This window comes from Rhagoletis pomonella, unplaced genomic scaffold (assembly GCF_013731165.1).
Source record: "Rhagoletis pomonella isolate Grant_MI unplaced genomic scaffold, Rhpom_1.0 Rhpom_scaffold_00005, whole genome shotgun sequence".
Taxonomy (NCBI): Eukaryota; Metazoa; Arthropoda; class Insecta; order Diptera; family Tephritidae; genus Rhagoletis; species Rhagoletis pomonella.
In genome coordinates, this window is record NW_023458559.1 from 12,275,408 (window position 1) to 12,294,728 (window position 19,321).

Here is a 19,321-nt window from a genome sequence, read left to right on the forward strand (position 1 = left end):
TATTTTCGTATTGTTTGCGGCATATAATTGAGGTGTAGTTTGTGCCAGTACTGGTCGTTTAACAGCTGCAGCATTTACAATTGAAACGTCTGCACCTGTATCAATTAAAAAACGAAGATTGGAACGGTGATCGATGACAAAAACTCTGTGGGTGTTTGGCCGTGAACTTGTAAAATTGTTTGGTTTGAAACGACGGCATTAGCTGCAGAAGTCGCTGTCGAGATTAGTTTTTTTGTTCCTTAAAGTTGCAAGGATAATTGCATTTTTGCGCCTTGGTTCCGAATCGCTTGTGATACCATCACATTTGTTGCGAGTTCGCAGAGGAACGTAGAGGGCTGTTTTGGTGACTTTGAGACCGTGCTCGTTGATGGCTTTTATTGCTCTTTTTCTCAATGCATGCGAGTGCTCGTTCAATACGCTCGATTCTGCTTTCAACGGAAGCATTGGAATCCGCGTGTGCCGAGCTTTGTTGGAGGGGCCGTTTGGAGGAGCCGGCGCTAACAGCCTCTACTGAATTGACCCGGACAACGTCGATTATTTCATCATCTATTGACGCCAGTTGTTCCAGTGTCATCTCATGGTTACCTTTGTCGATTCCAGTGATTACGGCGCGCGCTGAGACAGGTAGCCTTTGCAGCCAAAAATCTTTTATGGGTTTCTTGTCCGTAGTGACTCCGGTTCTTTGTAACTGGGACAACATGTGACGAGGTTTGTTGTCACCAAGCTGAATCCCCGAAGGGAGTTGCTCCAGGCGTACTTATCCTTTACTGGAGGATTTCGTACGATATCGAAGGTTTGTTCGTGCAGGCGCTCATCCATGTACATTACTGCGATATTAAACTTAGCGTTGTCCCGTTGGTCCGGGTTCATTTTCCCGAAATTGTTTATGGAGAAAAACGCTTCCAAGCGGGTCAACCAGGACTCGATGCTCTGTAGCGAGAAACCATTCAGTAGTGGCACTTGGACTCGGGCGGCGAAACTAATAATATCAGCGCTATCGTCGGTGCAGGTGCTATTTTCGGAGGTGGTGTCGCCTGAATTTCCGTCGTTGGTTCCCATGATGGAAGTTCGCCCACGTTTCTCGGATGTTCGAACCAATATTTTAATCGGGAGGAATCCGCCTTATGTCGTTGTGTTCAGATTCGGGGTCACCAGTTATAGCGTCCCAGTCGCTCAATGCAGAAGAAACACCAGTTATGTATAGGGAAACTAAGTTAATATTTATTTTAACTCAAATCTACAAAATCAAGATAATTGTAAAAATCACACGCCTGTTTTATCTCCTCGAAACCGGAACAGAAAGAAAGAGCAAGAATATGCCGCTGTCAAATTGGATTGAGCAGAGTTGCATTTTATGTGTTGTCGCAGCGTTGCCACACATACATACTGTAAAAGTGGTAGGGCTGGCAACTTATCTATTAACGATTTAACTATGGTTTAAAATAGATAAGTTTACGGCCCTTAATATGCTTAACTTGTCAAATGGCCTATCAAGTCGATTGACCGTGTATGTTCTTGTGGTGTGTTGTTGTTCAAAAACTATTTGAAAATTTTATGATTGTACCAGCATGCTGATGTCGTGAGTGGTGAAATTAGCTCAATTTTCTAAGTAAAAAGTATTTTGGCGGAAATTTCTTGCACTATATGAGTCAAAGCCGTGCTTGTGTTTAACAAAATGGTAGAAAAATTATGAAATTTCGGCTCTAATTATCTCGATCTTTCCTGGACCTCATTTGTAAAAAAATAAATATTGTACCAGCAGTACAAGTAAGTTATATGCTCGAGCCTTATGGTAAAATCACTTGATGGAGCCACCAACCTGGTGTCGTATATTTCCCCTTTTATACAAAAAGGTTTTTGGTTGGATAAAATATTTGCCTTTTTTCCAGAGTTCATTGTTTTTATACCATTACTTATTGAAAATGTTTGCGTGTATATATGCGTATGTAAGTAAAAATTTTAGCTACCATTTTTAGCCACAACGACTTTTTTTAGCTCTTTTTTTAAAAGAATTTGGCTACCACTAAAAATGATTCGCGGCAACACTGGTAAGGACGACGTATACATATGTGGTGCAATTTTTCACAAAAATAAAGATTTTTTTTATATGTTTTCGTATGTATATAAATATCGCACGTTTAATAATATAACGAAGTATTTCAAAATTTAAATTTTGTGGGGAAAAGCAATCAAAAGCCCCTATTGCGAGTGTCGACTGGCAGTAAAATAGAAATTTGTCGATCCAGTCGATCATCTTCTATTTTGCAATTGTGTAACTTGATCGATAAAAATTTGTACTCTTGTGAGTGGTTGACTGAATTGTAAACAGCTGTTTGTTTGTTTACATTTGTTTCTTTAGTGTTTCATTTACATCATTTTTTAAATAATTTAAAAAATGGATACAGTTGAAATATGGTTTAGTGATGAGGAAGATGATGTGGAAGCTAATAGGTTAATAGAGTTGGCTAATGCAAGGAGGGAATTGCGAGATTCGTCGGATCCCTTGGAGTTGGAAGATGAAGTGTATGCACATATGAGAATTATATGAATAGAAGTTGCGTTCCAGATGCTTAACAGTTTGTAGGTTTTACAGGATTTGCAGGAAACGCTGTTTTCCTCATTAATAAACTTTATGGAAGTTTAAGAAATACGGTACGGCTTAGGTATTTGTACAATGATGTTGGGTATTTGTGTCCAAACGCGTGACCCGAGTTTAAAAACTTTAACGTACAAGTGTAGTGAAAGAATTAAACTTTAATTTAAAATAAAGATTTCAAATTTCCGAGCACTAGTTAATTAGTAAATTACACAGTTTTTTGTAAACTTTGATGTTGGTTCTGCGCATCCACGGTGTTTGGATGGCGTAGCCGGAGTTATATTCACAAGATATATTGCATATCTTTCACAATAGAAGCGGAGCTTCCGCCCCTAATCTTTCCGAAAATTTCTTTGCCTAGGTCCTCATTCTCCTGCATCAGCTCGACCAACCGCACAAGTTGCCTTTTGTTGCTTACAATTTTTGATCTGTAATTCAGACACATACATACATATGTATGCTTAACAATTTTTTATAACTTCCAGTTTAATTGACTCACTTTTTATCCATTATAGTAACACTTTCTTATGTAAATTTTATAAACGCAAACTCCAACGACTAAAAAACAGCAATAGAAGGGTGAGCGATTAAAAAGTATTCACAGTCGCTAATTGAGCGCCTAAGCGACACTCACGAAAGCATCGATAATCGCTTAATAGTCGTTTATCTACTGCAAGCCGACATTCGCAATAGGGGCGAAAGTTTTATCAATTCATACAGTTGGTATACAAAAAGGCAGATGGAAAGACACATATCTTCGCCATATTTGGGAAGCGTGGTAATCTGTTAGACTGAACATATTCTTCTTATCAAGATGATTAATTGCATAATGAAATCTCCAAAAACGTAAATTTTGAGTTACATCTCTCTATTATTAAACGTGCGATATGTACTATACTGATCAGGGATTGGCATTGGTTGATCGTCAACTGTTCATACTCATTCAATACCGCTGCTTTGTATGACTGAGCAGCGGCGTTGGCTTAGTAGTATCGATACCTAAACGAAAGTAGAGGATGACTGAACACGAGCGCATTGCGTGCTGTCTTACAAATACAGCCACCACAAGTGAACGATGCTTATAACTGCTCATACTAATATTGACTTCGGCAAATCTGTACTCTGAATGATCGTGCACGAAACCAGCAAACGTGGCAGTTGAACGGCTCCGAAAACATGAGAGTCATCCTTTGTTGCAGAAGTCGTTTGACTTGTTGCTGAAAATCATCTGACTTGTTGCTGAAAGCCATTTGACTTGTTGCTGAAAATCATCTGACTTGTTGCTGAAATTCATCTGACTTATTGCTGAAATGGCGACGAATGTGGTAAAGGGTAATTTATCGTCTCGTATGCATGTATGTATGTATTTATAGCGCGTCTACCATTCAATTGCATTGCTCACTGCTGGCTAGTTGTGAATATGCATAAGTATGTATGTATGTACATATCAATGCTTCATTTCAAACAAGCAAGTGTCTTTGAATGTTTTTGAACTACAGTATCATCACTTCGGCAACACGTCAAACGCGGCTTCAGCAACAAACCAAAGGCGGCGGTTTGACTTCTGCAACAAATCAAGTTAGCTAACTGCGGCATCTTGCCATCGCCAGTCTTTCACATAAGCTGTCATGCTTTCGGCAACCGTCCAAAGCAGTATCGTGCTTTTGGCAGTCGATCAAATACGGCGGTTGCTGGTTTCGTGCACGATCATTCGGAGTACAGATTTGCCGAAGTCAATATCAGTATGAGCTGTTATAAGCATCGTTCACTTGTGGTGGCTGTATTTGCAAGACAGCACGCTTTGCGGTGGTGTTCGTTCATCCTCCGTTTTTAACGTGAGTAGGCTTAAAGTCACAAAAACAGCACCCTTTGCCAATCCCTGATACTGTTGCACATATACAGTCACTCACACAAGTATTCGTAATTTAGTTTTTGCACAGTATTCAAAATGTTTTCCATCATAAACGTTTTTCGTTAAATTTCATTTAAAATTTAGCTCATTCTATAACAAAAACCATATAAATCATTCTTGCAAACTTCGTACAAAAAAATGAATCGAGCTTGAAAAATTTTCATAAAAATTTCAAGCTTTTTATTCGGAATTTAAAAACAAAATTCTGTATTCAGTTTTGTAACTCTTTCATTTTAGCATTATAAAGGGCACGTTTCAAGTAGCTAAAAATTACCGCTGATTGTTTAGAATATGTTTTGTCGAGGGTGTTGCGTATTTGTTTCTATATAAGCCATGAACAAAATCTATTTTGTATGGAAGAAAATGCGCAACGTCCTCGAAAATATAAATTCTAAAAAATTAGCAGTAATTTGTAGCTGCTTGAAACTTGCACTTTATTGTACTAAAATTGAACCGGCTACAAAACTGCATACCGAAAATTTTTCTAAAAATTCTGAATAAATGATTTGAAATTTTGATGAAATTATTTTTAAGTTTGATTAATTTTTATGCATTTTGTACAAAGTTTGCCAGAATGATTTATATGGTTTTTGTTATAGAATGAGCTACATTTTATATATTGTGAAAAAACTAGTTACTTCTGTGAGTGACTTTATGTATTTTGAGTGTGCTTCATAATATACTTTGACGTTCAATAACTATTGGGTAAAATTGTATCGCCAATTTCATCTGATGCAGCACTCGCTTTGCATTTTTTTCTATATTTTATTTTATTGTTATTATTGTAATCAATAATCAGCATTTAATTAATTTCATTGCAGGAATCGCCTGGTGTAATTACTACAGGATCCGGCAACCCCGTTGGCATTAAGGATGCCACTCTAACTGTAGGACCAAGGGGTCCGGTTTTATTGCAGGATGTCAAGTTTTTGGATGAATTGGCTGCTTTCGATCGTGAGCGCATACCGGAGCGTGTAGTCCATGCCAAAGGTGCTGGCGCTTTTGGTTATTTCGAAGTGACGCATGATATTACAAAATATTCCGCAGCAAAGGTGTTCGAAAAGGTACACAAGCGCACACCGGTCGCTATCCGTTTTTCCACAGTCGGTGGAGAAAGTGGATCTGCTGACACTGTTCGCGATCCGCGTGGTTTTGCTGTTAAATTTTATACTGACGATGGTATCTGGGATTTGGTGGGCAACAACACTCCAATTTTTTTCATCCGCGATCCGATTTTGTTCCCTAGTTTCATTCATACACAGAAACGCAATCCTCAAACGCATTTGAAAGATCCTGATATGTTCTGGGACTTTTTGACTCTTCGCCCGGAAAGTACCCACCAGGTAACAAATAACTTGATTAGGGCTTCTTATTCAACCATTGACCTGTTCTGCTTTACAGGTATCTTTCTTGTTTAGCGATCGTGGCATTCCCGACGGTTACCGCCATATGAATGGTTATGGCTCCCACACCTTTAAGTTAATCAATTGCAAAGGCGAGCCTGTCTACGCCAAATTTCACTACAAAACAGATCAGGGTATTAAAAATTTGGATCCGAAGGTTGCTCAAGAACTTTCGGCAACGGACCCCGACTACAGCATTCGAGATCTTTACAATGCCATTAAAAATGGCAACTACCCAAGTTGGACATTTTATATTCAAGTGATGACATTTGATCAAGCCAAGAAATATAAATATAATCCCTTCGACGTAACCAAGGTCTGGAGTCACGCGGATTTCCCGCTCATACCAGTTGGAAAGTTAGTGCTCGATAGAAATCCGACCAACTATTTTGCCGAAGTAGAGCAAATTGCCTTCAGTCCAGCCCATTTGGTTCCGGGTATCGAACCATCACCCGATAAGATGTTGCAAGGACGACTTTTCTCATATTCCGATACCCATAGACATCGCTTAGGACCGAATTATTTGCAGATACCAGTTAACTGTCCTTACCGTGTTAGCGTAAAGAACTTCCAGCGCGATGGTGCGATGCGTGTTAATGACAACCAAGGTGGTGCTCCTAACTACTTCCCGAACTCATTCTCTGGCCCTGATGAAAGTGCTCGTGCAAAAAGCCTGATGCCGTGTTGCCCTACACAGGGTGATGTGTATCGTTTCAGCAGTGGCTTCACTGAAGATAACTACAGCCAAGTTACCGATTTCTGGGTGTATGTCTTGGACGAGAAAGCTCGTCAGCGTCTAGTAGCTAATATTGCTGGTAATTTAAGCAACGCCAGTCAGTTCATTCAAGAGCGCGCTGTTAAGAACTTCACTCTGGTTCACGCAGACTTTGGAAGAATGCTTACTGAAGCCCTAAATTTGGCTAAATCTGCCAAAATCTAAAGACGCTCTTTACCTATAATACTTGATAATACATAAAAACTACTTGGTTGAGGGTCGCTTTTCAGAAACACTGTTGATATATTCTTTTTACACATGAATTTTTTATTGAAAATTTTGTTTAGAATTTAAACACGTGCACATTATTATACATTTATATATTTTTAATTAAATGCTTATTCAAATAACTCGCGGGGAAACTGTTTTACTGAAGTGAGAAAATTGGGATATATTTTAAATTACGACGAAATGTGTATGTGGGCAAATATCCCCTACCTTTATTTTAATAAGCTTTCCAAGTATGAACCAAATCGGACCATAAATGCGAGTTCTCCAAATATCCCGACTCATGCGCCACTTTTCGGCAAATTTTTTAAGTGAAACTTCTTAGGCGGCGGTATGGCAAAAATGGAGAGTGAAATTTTTAAAACTGAAAACGTTACATGAGTGAGAAGGAAGATATAGGTAGTATAGGGAAGGGGAAAAAAGAAATAAAGCGACGCATGACGGGTACGAGTACCTACATATCGTCGTTTAAAGTACAAAACCGCGTATCGTCATTCTGCAAAACCGCGTAACTGACATTGGCTGCCAAAAATTGGATTTGCTCACACAAGCTCTTGGCTCAATCCTTATCCATTCGTCCTGAAATATACTAGGCAGAAATGCGATTTCTTTATAAAAAATACCATTTTGAAATATGAGTGTTTTTACACTCTAGAAAATAATTTCTAAAACTTCACATACGCGGTTTTGCTTTTTGTTAATACGCGGTTTTGCACTTACAGAGAAAATAAAAACATACATATTTACAATACTAACAATGTAATGAGTAAGGGAAATTTTCAAAGTAAAATTTAAATCAACCGTAAATCAGGATAACTACACCATTTAACAAAAACAAATAAGATTATAAGATTTGAATCGGATAAAATATAATAAATAAAAAATAATCTGAAGAGAAAAAATATATATATGTAGGCATCGGCGTAGCCACAATGAAATTTAGGGGGGCTCGACCCTATTAAGCTGGCATTTCATTGTACTATTTTATATATATATAAGGAACATTTGAAAGTTAGGGGGGGGAGAGGGGGGCCGGTGGGCTCGAGCACCCCCCTGCCCCTAACTGGCTACGCCCATGTATGTAGGTGCATAAGAAACTCAAAGAATAAGTGATGTATTGAGTAAACAAAATTAGATGAACTCAAACTAAAGTAGAAGTAAATTTATTGAAAAAAAACCCAATTTGTAAATATACCCATATAAATATACATATGGGTGTTTCCATACAGCCGTACGCGACATTCGTACGCTTATAGAGTAACGTAAATCTATCAAAAATAGAAGTTACTGAAAAAAAAGATTACGGTTATGTTGCAACCAAAGGGTACTATGTTTGAGAAAAAAATAAGCAGCCTCGAAACTTTGGTGTGGAAAATATCCGTTTAAAACCAGGTGATAACGTACGCGACAAAAAAAGAAGTGGTTTTAAGGCACATATACATATATGCGAAAGTCTGCGAATCATGAGAGGTTTTCTTTTCTTTAAAAATTCCTAAACTAAGCTAAATAATGTACCTTTATAATCCTTCCATTTTTTGATAGAAATTATCTCTGGTTAGTTTTTATTAAAAAAAATTATAATAACGTACGCGACATAACGTACGCGACAGATTTTTCCCCCATACAATATTTTTACTAGTAACACATACTAAATCAGTTCTTCTCTCCACCGTTTCGCGTTTTCAAAACCTTTTTCCGCCATCTGAATACGAAATTTAAAGTTATAAAGCCGTTTGAATTCATTTGCTTGCATTTTCGGTTTACATTTTCATGGAAACACGCATATATGCGAAAGTCTGCGAATCATGGGAGTTTTTCTTTTCTTTAAATATTCCTAAACTAAGCTAAATAATGTACCTTTACAATCCTTTCATATTTTAAGAGAAATTATCTCTGGCTAGTTTTATATTAAAAAAAACAATAACGTACGCGACATAACGTACGCGACAATTTTTCTCGTAAGTAATAAAATGTATTTATTGAGAACTCTTCCCGCCACCGTTTCATTGTTTTACAACTATTCTAAATAATTTAAATGGAAAATTTGCAATTAACATTGGTTTTGATGTATTTGATTGAAATTTTCGTACTTACAATAACGTATGCGACAAACTTTAAAGGGTAATAAAATTTGTTTTACTTCGGTTGGAAAGAAAATTTTACTGTATATCTTTAACTGGAAGAATTCTCGCTTAAGAATTGTAATCTGCATTACCTGCGACTGCCAATATACAAATAACATAGACAAACAATGTTTTTGCATAACGTACGCGACATTAGAATACTATCAGAAGCAAATCAAAAAATGACCGTTAACCGAGCTCTAACTTCTCCTTTTTCTCATTTTTATAGTTAGTTGTTATTGCAAATTTGATTTTAAGATGTAATTGTAATGTTTCAAATCTCTTAATTTAGTTAATAGGAAAGAGAAAATAGTTCATTTCATTGGAGAAAACTGAGTCGAAGAGACACTCAGTTTTACTCTTAAATTTTTGAGTTTTAAAATTGCAATAAGCTGAAATACTTCTATAATATAAAAATTCGAATATTTTACTCTTATTAATTCGTCTTAAAAACCCTTTTCAGTTGTTTTTATTTTTTCAGTCCTGGTTGACATTTTCATGGATGCATATACATGCACGTGCGTATACCATTTTATACTGGTATATGGCTATACAAATAAATAGGGAATAAAAGAGATAGGGTTTTAAAAAGCCATAAAAAGAGGAAATAGAGCAAAATTACTTGAACCAACCTAATTCTAAATAAATAAAGAAAAGGCAGAAACACCAAAATCTTTAAAAATAGAATTTGCAAAAGAAAAGAAATTAAAAGTAAGCTTAAATTTATAGAAAAAAAGGAAGTTAATAATAGAACAAAAAGATTTTTTGGGTACTGTTTAGTAAGTGGCCCACCTATTTCGGGGCCAAGTGCACACACTTGTAGCCAAGGGTCTACCCATTATTTTAACATCCACTATTGTAATTTTTGGTCACTAATTTATTTACAAATTCGGTTTGAAATATGCCCTTTTTTGTAAAAGTCGGAAATTAGCGTACATTTATCACTCCTATTTTCCTTAAAGCAGCCACTTCACCAATGCATTTTTATATTCCCCTTCACTTTAAACTTTATTCGACTTGTTACAACTTTCTTTATTACTTTAATTTTAACCTATCAATCACAATTTATTAAATAAAAACACCTTCAAAACCACGCGTCTGCCTTTGGTTGCATATGCAAATTAAATGGCGGCGTTTAGCTGTCAAACTGCTAAATATACAAGAAGGATGAGAGACAAAAGAAAATAGGTTATAACCCTGTAAGCATTAAAAATATACAAAGGTGTTCTCTGCAAAAGGTGTTCAGCTCCTTTTCTTCGCAAAAAAGAAAGGAGAATTCTACTGTCTGAGGGTTATAATCCCTAAGTGCGGCCGAAGGCCCCCCTTCTTTGGCAACACAGAAAGGAGAATTCTACTACCTGAGGGTTATAGTCCCTAAGAGCGGCCGAAGGCCGCCTACGTAGAAAGTTGTTCTCTGCAAAAGGTGTTCAGCCCCCCTTCTTTGGCTACACAGAAAGGAGAATTCTACTGCCTGAGGGTTATAATCCCTAAGTGCGGCCGAAGGCCGCCTACGCAGAAAGGTGTTCTCTGCAAAAGGTGTTCAGCCAAAGGGGGCTTTGGCAACACAGAAGAGAATTCTACGTAGTGAGGGTTATAATCCCTAAGTGCGGCCGACGGCCGCCTACGCAGAAAGGTGTTCTCTACAAAAGGTGTTCAGCCCCCTTTCTTTGGCAACACAGAAGAGAATTCTACGTAGTGAGGGTTATAATCCCTAAGTGCGGCCGAGGGCCGCCTACGCCGAAAGGTGTTCAGCCCCCTTTCTTTGGCAACACAGAATAGAATTCTACGCAGTGAGGGTTATAATCAGTGTTGCCACACAATTTTTTTTATTTTTTACCAAAATCACTGAAAAAAGTTACCAAATTCAACAAAAAATTACCAATCTTATTTTATGTGCAGAACTGCACAAACTTGCATACGTTTTTTTGGCAGTTAGGGCTCGACATGTATGCTTGTACAGTTCTGCACATAAAATAAGTTTGGTAATTTTTTGTAATATGTTAAAACTTGTCAAAATATGGTGCGGCTATAATTTTTTCGCTCTTTGTATGTAAACAAGTGACAAGAAAATATATAAGAAACTGAACTCTTGAGGGAAAGCTTTCGACTCACACATAGACAGAGTGAAGTCCCCCGCTGAATGCCGTAGCTTTTTGAACGAGAACATGCATATTTACGTAGAATTCTACTCATATATATGGTTGCCGGGTACACCGGAAAATTGATGGTAATTGCAAAGCTGACGAACTGACAGGAAAAGGTAGGACCACCCAAAACCTTCCAGGAAAGGACGCGGTGGATATACTTAGCAATAGCCACTTTCAAGCAGTTTGTTAAAGATCACACCATTCTAGTAGCCAAGGAACGCTGGAACAACTTTCACCTTGCGAAACTTTCAGGATTACCTGGTATTTCTATAAAAGAAAACGCCTACGGGCCACTTACTAATGTGGAATCAGAACCATGTAAGACCGAATCGAAAAAGTTACCAAACTGAAAAATAAATTACCAAATTACCAATCTTGAAAAATAAAGAAAAAAAATACCAATTTTGGTTAAAAATTACCAAAGCGGCAACGCTGGTTATAATCCCTAAGTGCGGCCGAAGGCCGCCTACGCAAAATGAAGTTCTGCGCTAAAATACTATCATATTACTATTACTACAACATTTCTATCTGTCGCTTTTTTCTTAATTTCACAATATTTTTAGTTAATTTTTTTTTCCTTAATTTTTTTTAGTTAATTTTTTTTTTCAAATCGCCTGATAACCAACTTGGGATAATTTCTTTTACTTAAAAATCCCACGGTTTTCGTTAGTTGGGTTATATTCCACTTCAAACTGCTCAGTTTGCCTCGGAAAATGCCGTTTTTACCCCATTTTCAAACGGTTCCCTAGGGGTCTGTGGAGGTCCCCAAGGGGGGGGGGAGGGGGGGGCTTTTCGTAAAGTGGCGACTGTCCCCTTTCGAATGAGGTGGGTTTGAAAAATCCCACTTTGACCCATTTAGAGTGCTCCAAACGAGTCCAAATGTATGACCGACCCCCACTAACTTTGGAGGCCCGACCCACCGATGCCAGTGGCACACCCCCTGGAACCCCCCTGGGGGTTCACCATACAAACATTTCAAAAAATCGCCGGTTTTGCACTTTACATGAAAAAATCAGCGAAATGCCTATGTTTTTTCTTTTTGGAGTTTATTTTTCTCTTTAGAAATTTATTTAGTCAGAACATATGTAAATGAAAAAATGAATTTAACTTAGTAATAGAAAAGAAATTAAAAAAAAATTATTAGAAATTAGCGTTTTTACAACCCTTTTAAAACCAAGGCATCACTGTGATGCATTTGCATGTCGTAAACATAGTTGTGTGGGTTTTTATTCAACCGTTTTAAAAAATGAAGGTATCACTGTGACACAATTGCACGTCGGAAAATTGCTTGTGTGCGTTTTTTAAGACACAGCTGCATGTCGTAAACTTACTTGTGTAGTTTTTTTATAGCACCTACTTAAGAAATGAAGGTTGTTTTTACAACCCTTTTTGTGGGTATTTTAAGGCACCTTCTTAAGAAATGCGCGTTTTTTGCAACCATTTTAACAATTAAGGTATCACTGGAATGCACCGCAACCCTTTTAAACAATGAAGGTATCACTGTGACACAATTGCAGATCGTAAAATTGCTTGTGTTATTTTTTTTAAGCCACCACAAGACACAGCAGGTAGAATTGAAATTACCATTTCATTCTTATTACCTCGTCTCGTAGACCATATATAACGCAACAGTTTTTGTGAATGCATTAAGTCGTTGTGAAGAACTCAAAGTGTGAAGTGCTAATTTCAGATAAAAAAATATTTCAAAAAAAATAATAAGTGAAGTGACCATTCCAAATCAAAAAGTTTACAATGAATCCACCATCCTCTACACCGCAAGATGAAGCAACTACATCAACAACTATCGAAAACCCAATGAGTCATATACCCAAGCATGATGTTACTGTTTTTGGTGTGTCTACTGATTTAACTGATCTTAATTTACCAACCCATCTGGATATCTTGAGATATTATTTTTACTTAAGCGAACGTGCTAAAACAGAACAAAAAAAGTTTTCCCATAAATCATTCACTATTCAAGTACAAGATAGGTTGATTGGAATTTGGGAAAAACTTGGTATGGAAATAATGCTGAAAAAAAGTGTATTTAATAAATTGAATAAATTGCTTGACAAGTATCAAGAGCAAATCAAGAGAAGAAACAACACCCAACAATTTACAGAGTATGTAAAATCTCTGGAAACAATTTTTTACATTGGAACATGTAAATGCGATTTGAAGGCAGCTCCATGTGCATGCGGCTGGGTTCCCGAACGCCTCAAAGAGTTCATGCACGATCAACATAATCAGAGAAGACTAACAATGGATGCATTTGTGATGGAAACTGAAGAGCAAGGAGCAACGTCTATGTCATCAATGCCAACATACCAAGATCCCGATGATTCAACATACGCACCGCCACCGGTTCAAGAAGATATGGATATGAAGATACAGAAGCACAAGTTCACAATACACAGAGAGATACGATTGTTTTAACTTTGCCTTGGTATGTGACAGATTTGGTGTGCCTGACAGAGTAGCATCAGCATTGGGAACCGCTCTATTGCAAGATTTTAAAATTAATGATAAGCATGGGAAACCTCTCATCATGGATAAATTTAAAGTTCGCAGAGAAAAAGAGAAATGCAGACAAGAAGTGCTTCGCAAACGGTTAGATGATACCAATTTGTTAGCGTTTTCATTCGATGGCAGAAAAGATGATACTTTAACGATAGATAAAATTGATGAGAAGTATCATACTAGGATGGTAAAAGAACCTCATCTTGTTATTTTGAGAGAACCCAATTCTGAATTGATTGGTTACGTAAGACTGGAACATGAAACCGCTGAATACAAAACAACCAAATTAAATGGTTTTTTCAACGATAAAAATATATCACTGGATGCATTAATTGGAATATGCACTGACGGTGAGCCAACAAAACACTGGCCCACACGGTGGAATTATACGACGATTCGAATTGCTGTTAAAAAGACCATTGCATTGGTTCGTTTGCCTTCTACACTTCAACGAACTTCCGTTTCGGCATTTGTTTGAAGCTTTGGATAAATCAACCAGCACTGGACCAAGATCGGCAACCGGAAAACTGAGCCGTCAAATCGAAACTTGTGAAACTCTTCCGGTAAGTTATTGCTATCACTCATTTATTATAATTGTCAACCATTTTTAATTATTTTATTATTATATATTTTCAGGTGGTGGACGGCTTCCAGAAAATTGAGTTGCAAAATATGCCCCCTGCTCCAGAAAAAATTGAATTTTCCACCGATTCGAAGTACTTATACGACATGGCCCATGCAATTTCTAGCGGCGTGGTTCCGGTGGATCTGGCTAACATCAAACCAGGGAAAATTGTACATTCTCGGTGGCTCACCAAGGCCGCTAGATTATTGCGATTATATGTGACAACGGAAAATCCAGATGCAAATTTAAGAATTCTGGTTGAATTTATAATTAAATGTTATGTGCCAATGTACTTCAATATCAAGTATTACAGCTCTGTCGTGTACGGCAGTGCATTATTTTTCAAGTCCATTGGTTGGTCACGATTTCTAGAACCTCGTTTACGCAAAATTGTCAATCAAGTAATTAAAGATAATTCATATTATGCGCATTCGGAAAATATCTTGTTGTCAATGTTGTTTGATGATAGCAAAGAAAAGCGCGACTGTGCCATCAAGAAAATTCTACGCTATCGAACCGATGTTGACGAGCCAATGGAACTTAGAGTTTATAAAAAACCAGATATAAACTTTAATTGCACAAGTTATACGGAAATGATCAATTTGAATGATATAAATATCGTATTTGAACCACCATTCACGCGAAGCATTCCGTACGATACATTGAAAGAATATTTAAATCAAGATGATCCAACGTTTAATGATCCAAAAATTCCATCACACATACAAGGAACGGAACGACATGTTCAATTGCTAGCTAGCGTTTCCAAACGTGCGAAATTGCCCAGACTTGAAAGTAAAAAAGACTTCAAACAATAATTTTTTTTTAGTTTCTTTTCTATAACTCACTTAAATTAATTTTTTCATTTACATATGTTCTGACTAAATAAATTTCTTAAGAGAAAAAATAGATATTATTATAAATAAATAATAAATATTATTATAAATAAATAAAAATAAAGAAAAAACATAGCCATTTAGCTGATTTTTTCATGTAAAGGCCAAAAATGGTGATTTTTTGAAATGATTGTATGGGGAACCCCCAGGGGAGTTCCAGGGGGTGTGCCACTGGCATGGGTGGATCGGCCGTCCAAAGTTAGTGGGGGTCGGTCATACATTTGGACTCGATTGGAGCACTCTAAATGGGTCAAAGTGGGATTTTTCAAAATTTGCCCCTACCCAAAAGTTCGACCCAAATTGGGGGACATCAGAATTCGTTTTAGAGGTATGGTTCCTTCGGCAAAGTTTCTTATTTTGATCCCTAGAATACGATTTTCACAGAGCAATAAGCGATTTTTAAATCGACCCGCCCTAATGTATAGGTATATACGGAAATAAAAGTTAGGATTGATTAACTTAGATTAAATAGAAATTAAAGATTAAAGTGAAATTAAATTAAACTAACTAATATTAAATTAAATAAAAATCAATAAAATCCAATGACCTAAAATAGAAATAAAATAAATCAATTAAATAAAATAAGATACATTTTAAATAACCTAATCCTCAATAAGTATCAATCTCAAATAAATAAAACGGAAAATAATGTATAAATAAAATAACATAAAGTAACACCTTCATAAAAGGTCAGCTAAGATAATTTTAAATAAAATACTAAATTATAATAAAGAAATGGCCACAATCATAATAAAATAAAATTATAAATAATTAAATAAATGTGAGATGATATAAAATGGAAACGAAAAGCTATATGACCAAAAAGAAAAGAGAGGATAGAAGATAAAAAGAAAACATTTTAAATACCAAAAACCGAATTAAAACCATAACTTAGAAACTAACTAGGCTAACTTAGCTTACCTACCAGGCTTAGTTTACTAACCCATGCTTACCTTGTTAACTTTACTTACATTAAAATTACCTACCAGACCTACTTACCTGTTTAATTTGCCTGACTTACCTTAAATACACCTGCCAGACTTACTCTAACTATACCCTACTTTAGTTACTCTTCACTTACCTGACGTATCTACCGGACATACTTACCGGATGTACCCCTATACCTTAACTTAGCGTAAATTTAAATGGATTAGACTACGTGCCCACAATTACCTACACTAATACTTACCTTAATTATAGTTTTACGATTGAGATACTTACCCTAGACTTAAGAAGACGTTAGCTGTTTAAGAACACTTACTTTTTTATGTTAGGATTTAGATTAATTAGTTTTAAGGATTGGGTTAAGGAAAATTAATTATCATTAAATTTTTTAATATAAGATTACTTAGAAAGCCACATTAAGGATTTAATAATGGGGTCATCGGGAATAGGGTGCGCCTATGACCATGGCTGAGGTGGGTCAGCACCAGGGGCCACACTTACACCAGTGGCCCCAACCATATTCGGCCTTAGGTTCTTTTTTTTTTTGCTTAGATTGGTATTTCGTTTTCTTTTGATTTTCAGCTTGTTTTATATTTTAACGTTCTTTTTAAGCGTTTTTTGTTTTAACGGATTTTTTTAAATTTTTTTTTGCTATGTGTCCGTCCGTTAAGACGCACTCAAAAAAAAACTTCTCTTAATTGCAGAAAAACAGCAATCAAAATGAAGAAAAATGGGAACGAAATAGCACTAAAGAAGTTTTATCCTCTTTTCATGTTCAACATTTCTTCAAAATGATAGATTACATCCACGGTTCCATATTTTCGTGTACATTTTTACACATTCCAAAGAAAAATTACTCATTCGGGAGAATTTTTTACTCATTTGGAAGAATTTTCGACCTTAAAGTAAGGAAAGTTTTTCTTTGATCCCGAGATGGATTTTTGGTTCAGTGCGTTTGACAAGGCATGACTTTTCTCTGCTATGGCGCAGGGAACAGGAGGGAGGCAAGAACGCCGCCCAGCCGACATGACTAGCCAAAGTGCACCCCATTGTGTCAAGCCGCCTGCACTCACTGCTGCTGCCAATATATGCGAACCATAACAATGTACGTAAGAGTATAAAATAATTTAACTCACTCACCTTTTCCGCTCCTTCGATGATGGTACCAACATTCCGGAAAAGAGACTGCGCGGGGAGAAACTTCATACATACATATAGACATGAGTACCTACATATATACAGGCAGTACTACGTATGTAATCAACTGACCGGTATATTACTCACGATCGTAGCAAAAAAAAAAAACGTGGATCGATCGCGAAATGCAAATAAAAAAAAACAAAGTGAATCGGAGGCTTAATCAAAAAAAAAATAAATAAATAATTAATTCAAACTTCGTTGTATGATCAATTAGAAGTAAGGACCACACCTAAACCGCATGGAAATAATAAAGAAAGGTTATTACTCTAGCGACGCAAAGCCAAACAAGATCCAAAAGAGAAACTGAAGAAGTAATAAAAATAAAAAAAAAACAGAAAAAACCCCGGATTTATCTAAACTGCAGTCGGGTGTATACATCACCAGTTCATCGGAATAAAAATGTATCCCCCTTTTCCCTTTTTATATAAAAAAACTAAATCTCTTCTAAAATTACATCACATTAGGGTGCACGGTGAATTCTAGGTGGGCCGAAGTGAGTGAGATCTGTATTATTGCTAAACCGAATGCAAAAGAAAAATCCCTAAACCCAATGCAAAAGAAAAATCCCTAAACCTAATGCAAAAGAAAAATCCCTGATAAGAGAATGTAAGCTAAAAGAAGAATAAATAACTCAAGTGAACAGGAAACTAATCTAGTGGCGTATAAGCTTACAAGAGAGGGAATAGCAAAATACAAAACTAGGTAAGCAAACTTCAGCGTTAAAACTACTATGAAAAGAAAATAACTAATTATGTATGTACTTAAAAAGATAATATTCTTCAAAAAAATTCTCTAAGCAAGAAATGTTAACTCGTAAGTCTCTATTTGACATCCGATCTCAACTAAAAAAGTACTCAACCTAATAATTGAGTGCAACCGTTTGAGCAGATTATGCTATCTATGTTAATGTCTGAGCGTCCCTGCTGCTTTGCTGCTCCACTGCTGGCGGCTCTGGTGACAGGTGCACGATGTTGGCGTCGTTGTTGCTTTGCTTTGGCTCCCACGTAGTCGCTGAATCCCTCGTTCCTCTCGCACTGATTTGGTGCTCAGCTATTGCCGTTCGGTTCCCTCTGTCGTACTACGGCGGCCGTTGACCCACTCCGGCCTGTTTCTCCAGATCAGCTGTTACGCTATCCTCATGTTGCTGGGCCCCAGTGGCAGTGCAATCTCCTCCAGAAAATAGCCGCAGCGTATATATATATGTATATATATATGAAATTTAACGTTTTCGATAGTTGTGATGCGTGCGGGTGGATTTCTTGTTGCGTACATATGCGTGTGCTCCACTGTTTTCGTTATATCCCACGGTGCTAGGCGATGTTTGGAGGTGTTTCCAAGTGTTGATGTGACTATAAGAGGTGCTTCCTCTGCTGGCGACCTGAAATACCAAGTATAATTTAGAAACAAGAGCAGCGCTGTCTTCGACTATGCCGAAGGCTTCATGCCTTTCATGAACATCTGCAAATTTTACTTTGACAGATTACTGCTTTTGAATACATCTGCATACATCGATAGAGGAGTTACATACCTATATAAAAAATCGCATCTGAACAATCAGAGGTATGGAATATATACCTTATATTAGCACCAATCTAAGTGATTTTCACTGCTATGTGATCGGTATGTAAACTGGTAACACAATTTATTGGGTTTAGTTTCCTACAAAAAGGCGATATATCGCAAAAACTGGTATCTGAACAATTGGTGGTATAGGAGATAAAGCGTATACAGCATAGATTTTGACGATTTTCTCAGTAGACTTTGTATTATTATTTATAAAATATCTTACGAAATTTATCGGTTTTAGCTGTTCAAATAAAGGAGTTTTACAGTAAAATCCCATATCTGAACAATCAGATGTATGGAAGATATATATATGTTATAGTCACCCGATCCTTGTTATTTTCACTGTAAGTATTCTGTTAATAATGAGTGAAAATGGTGCGAAATT

General features: G+C 36.7%; 2 protein-coding genes across 2 annotated transcripts in view; both read left to right on the plus strand.

Moving 5' to 3' along the window:
- Positions 1-19,321, plus strand: part of LOC118738711 (protein I'm not dead yet) — a 145,118-nt gene that overhangs the window by 75,636 nt on the left and 50,161 nt on the right. The gene's annotated exons all lie outside the window — the stretch shown is intronic.
- On the plus strand, positions 5,330-7,043 carry LOC118738712 (catalase-like; the record flags this gene model as incomplete). The annotated part of the gene is given in 2 exon segments (XM_036469639.1): positions 5,330-5,851; positions 5,910-7,043. Coding segments are annotated over 2 exon segments (1,464 nt in total), but the record flags the coding sequence as incomplete, so codon positions are not given.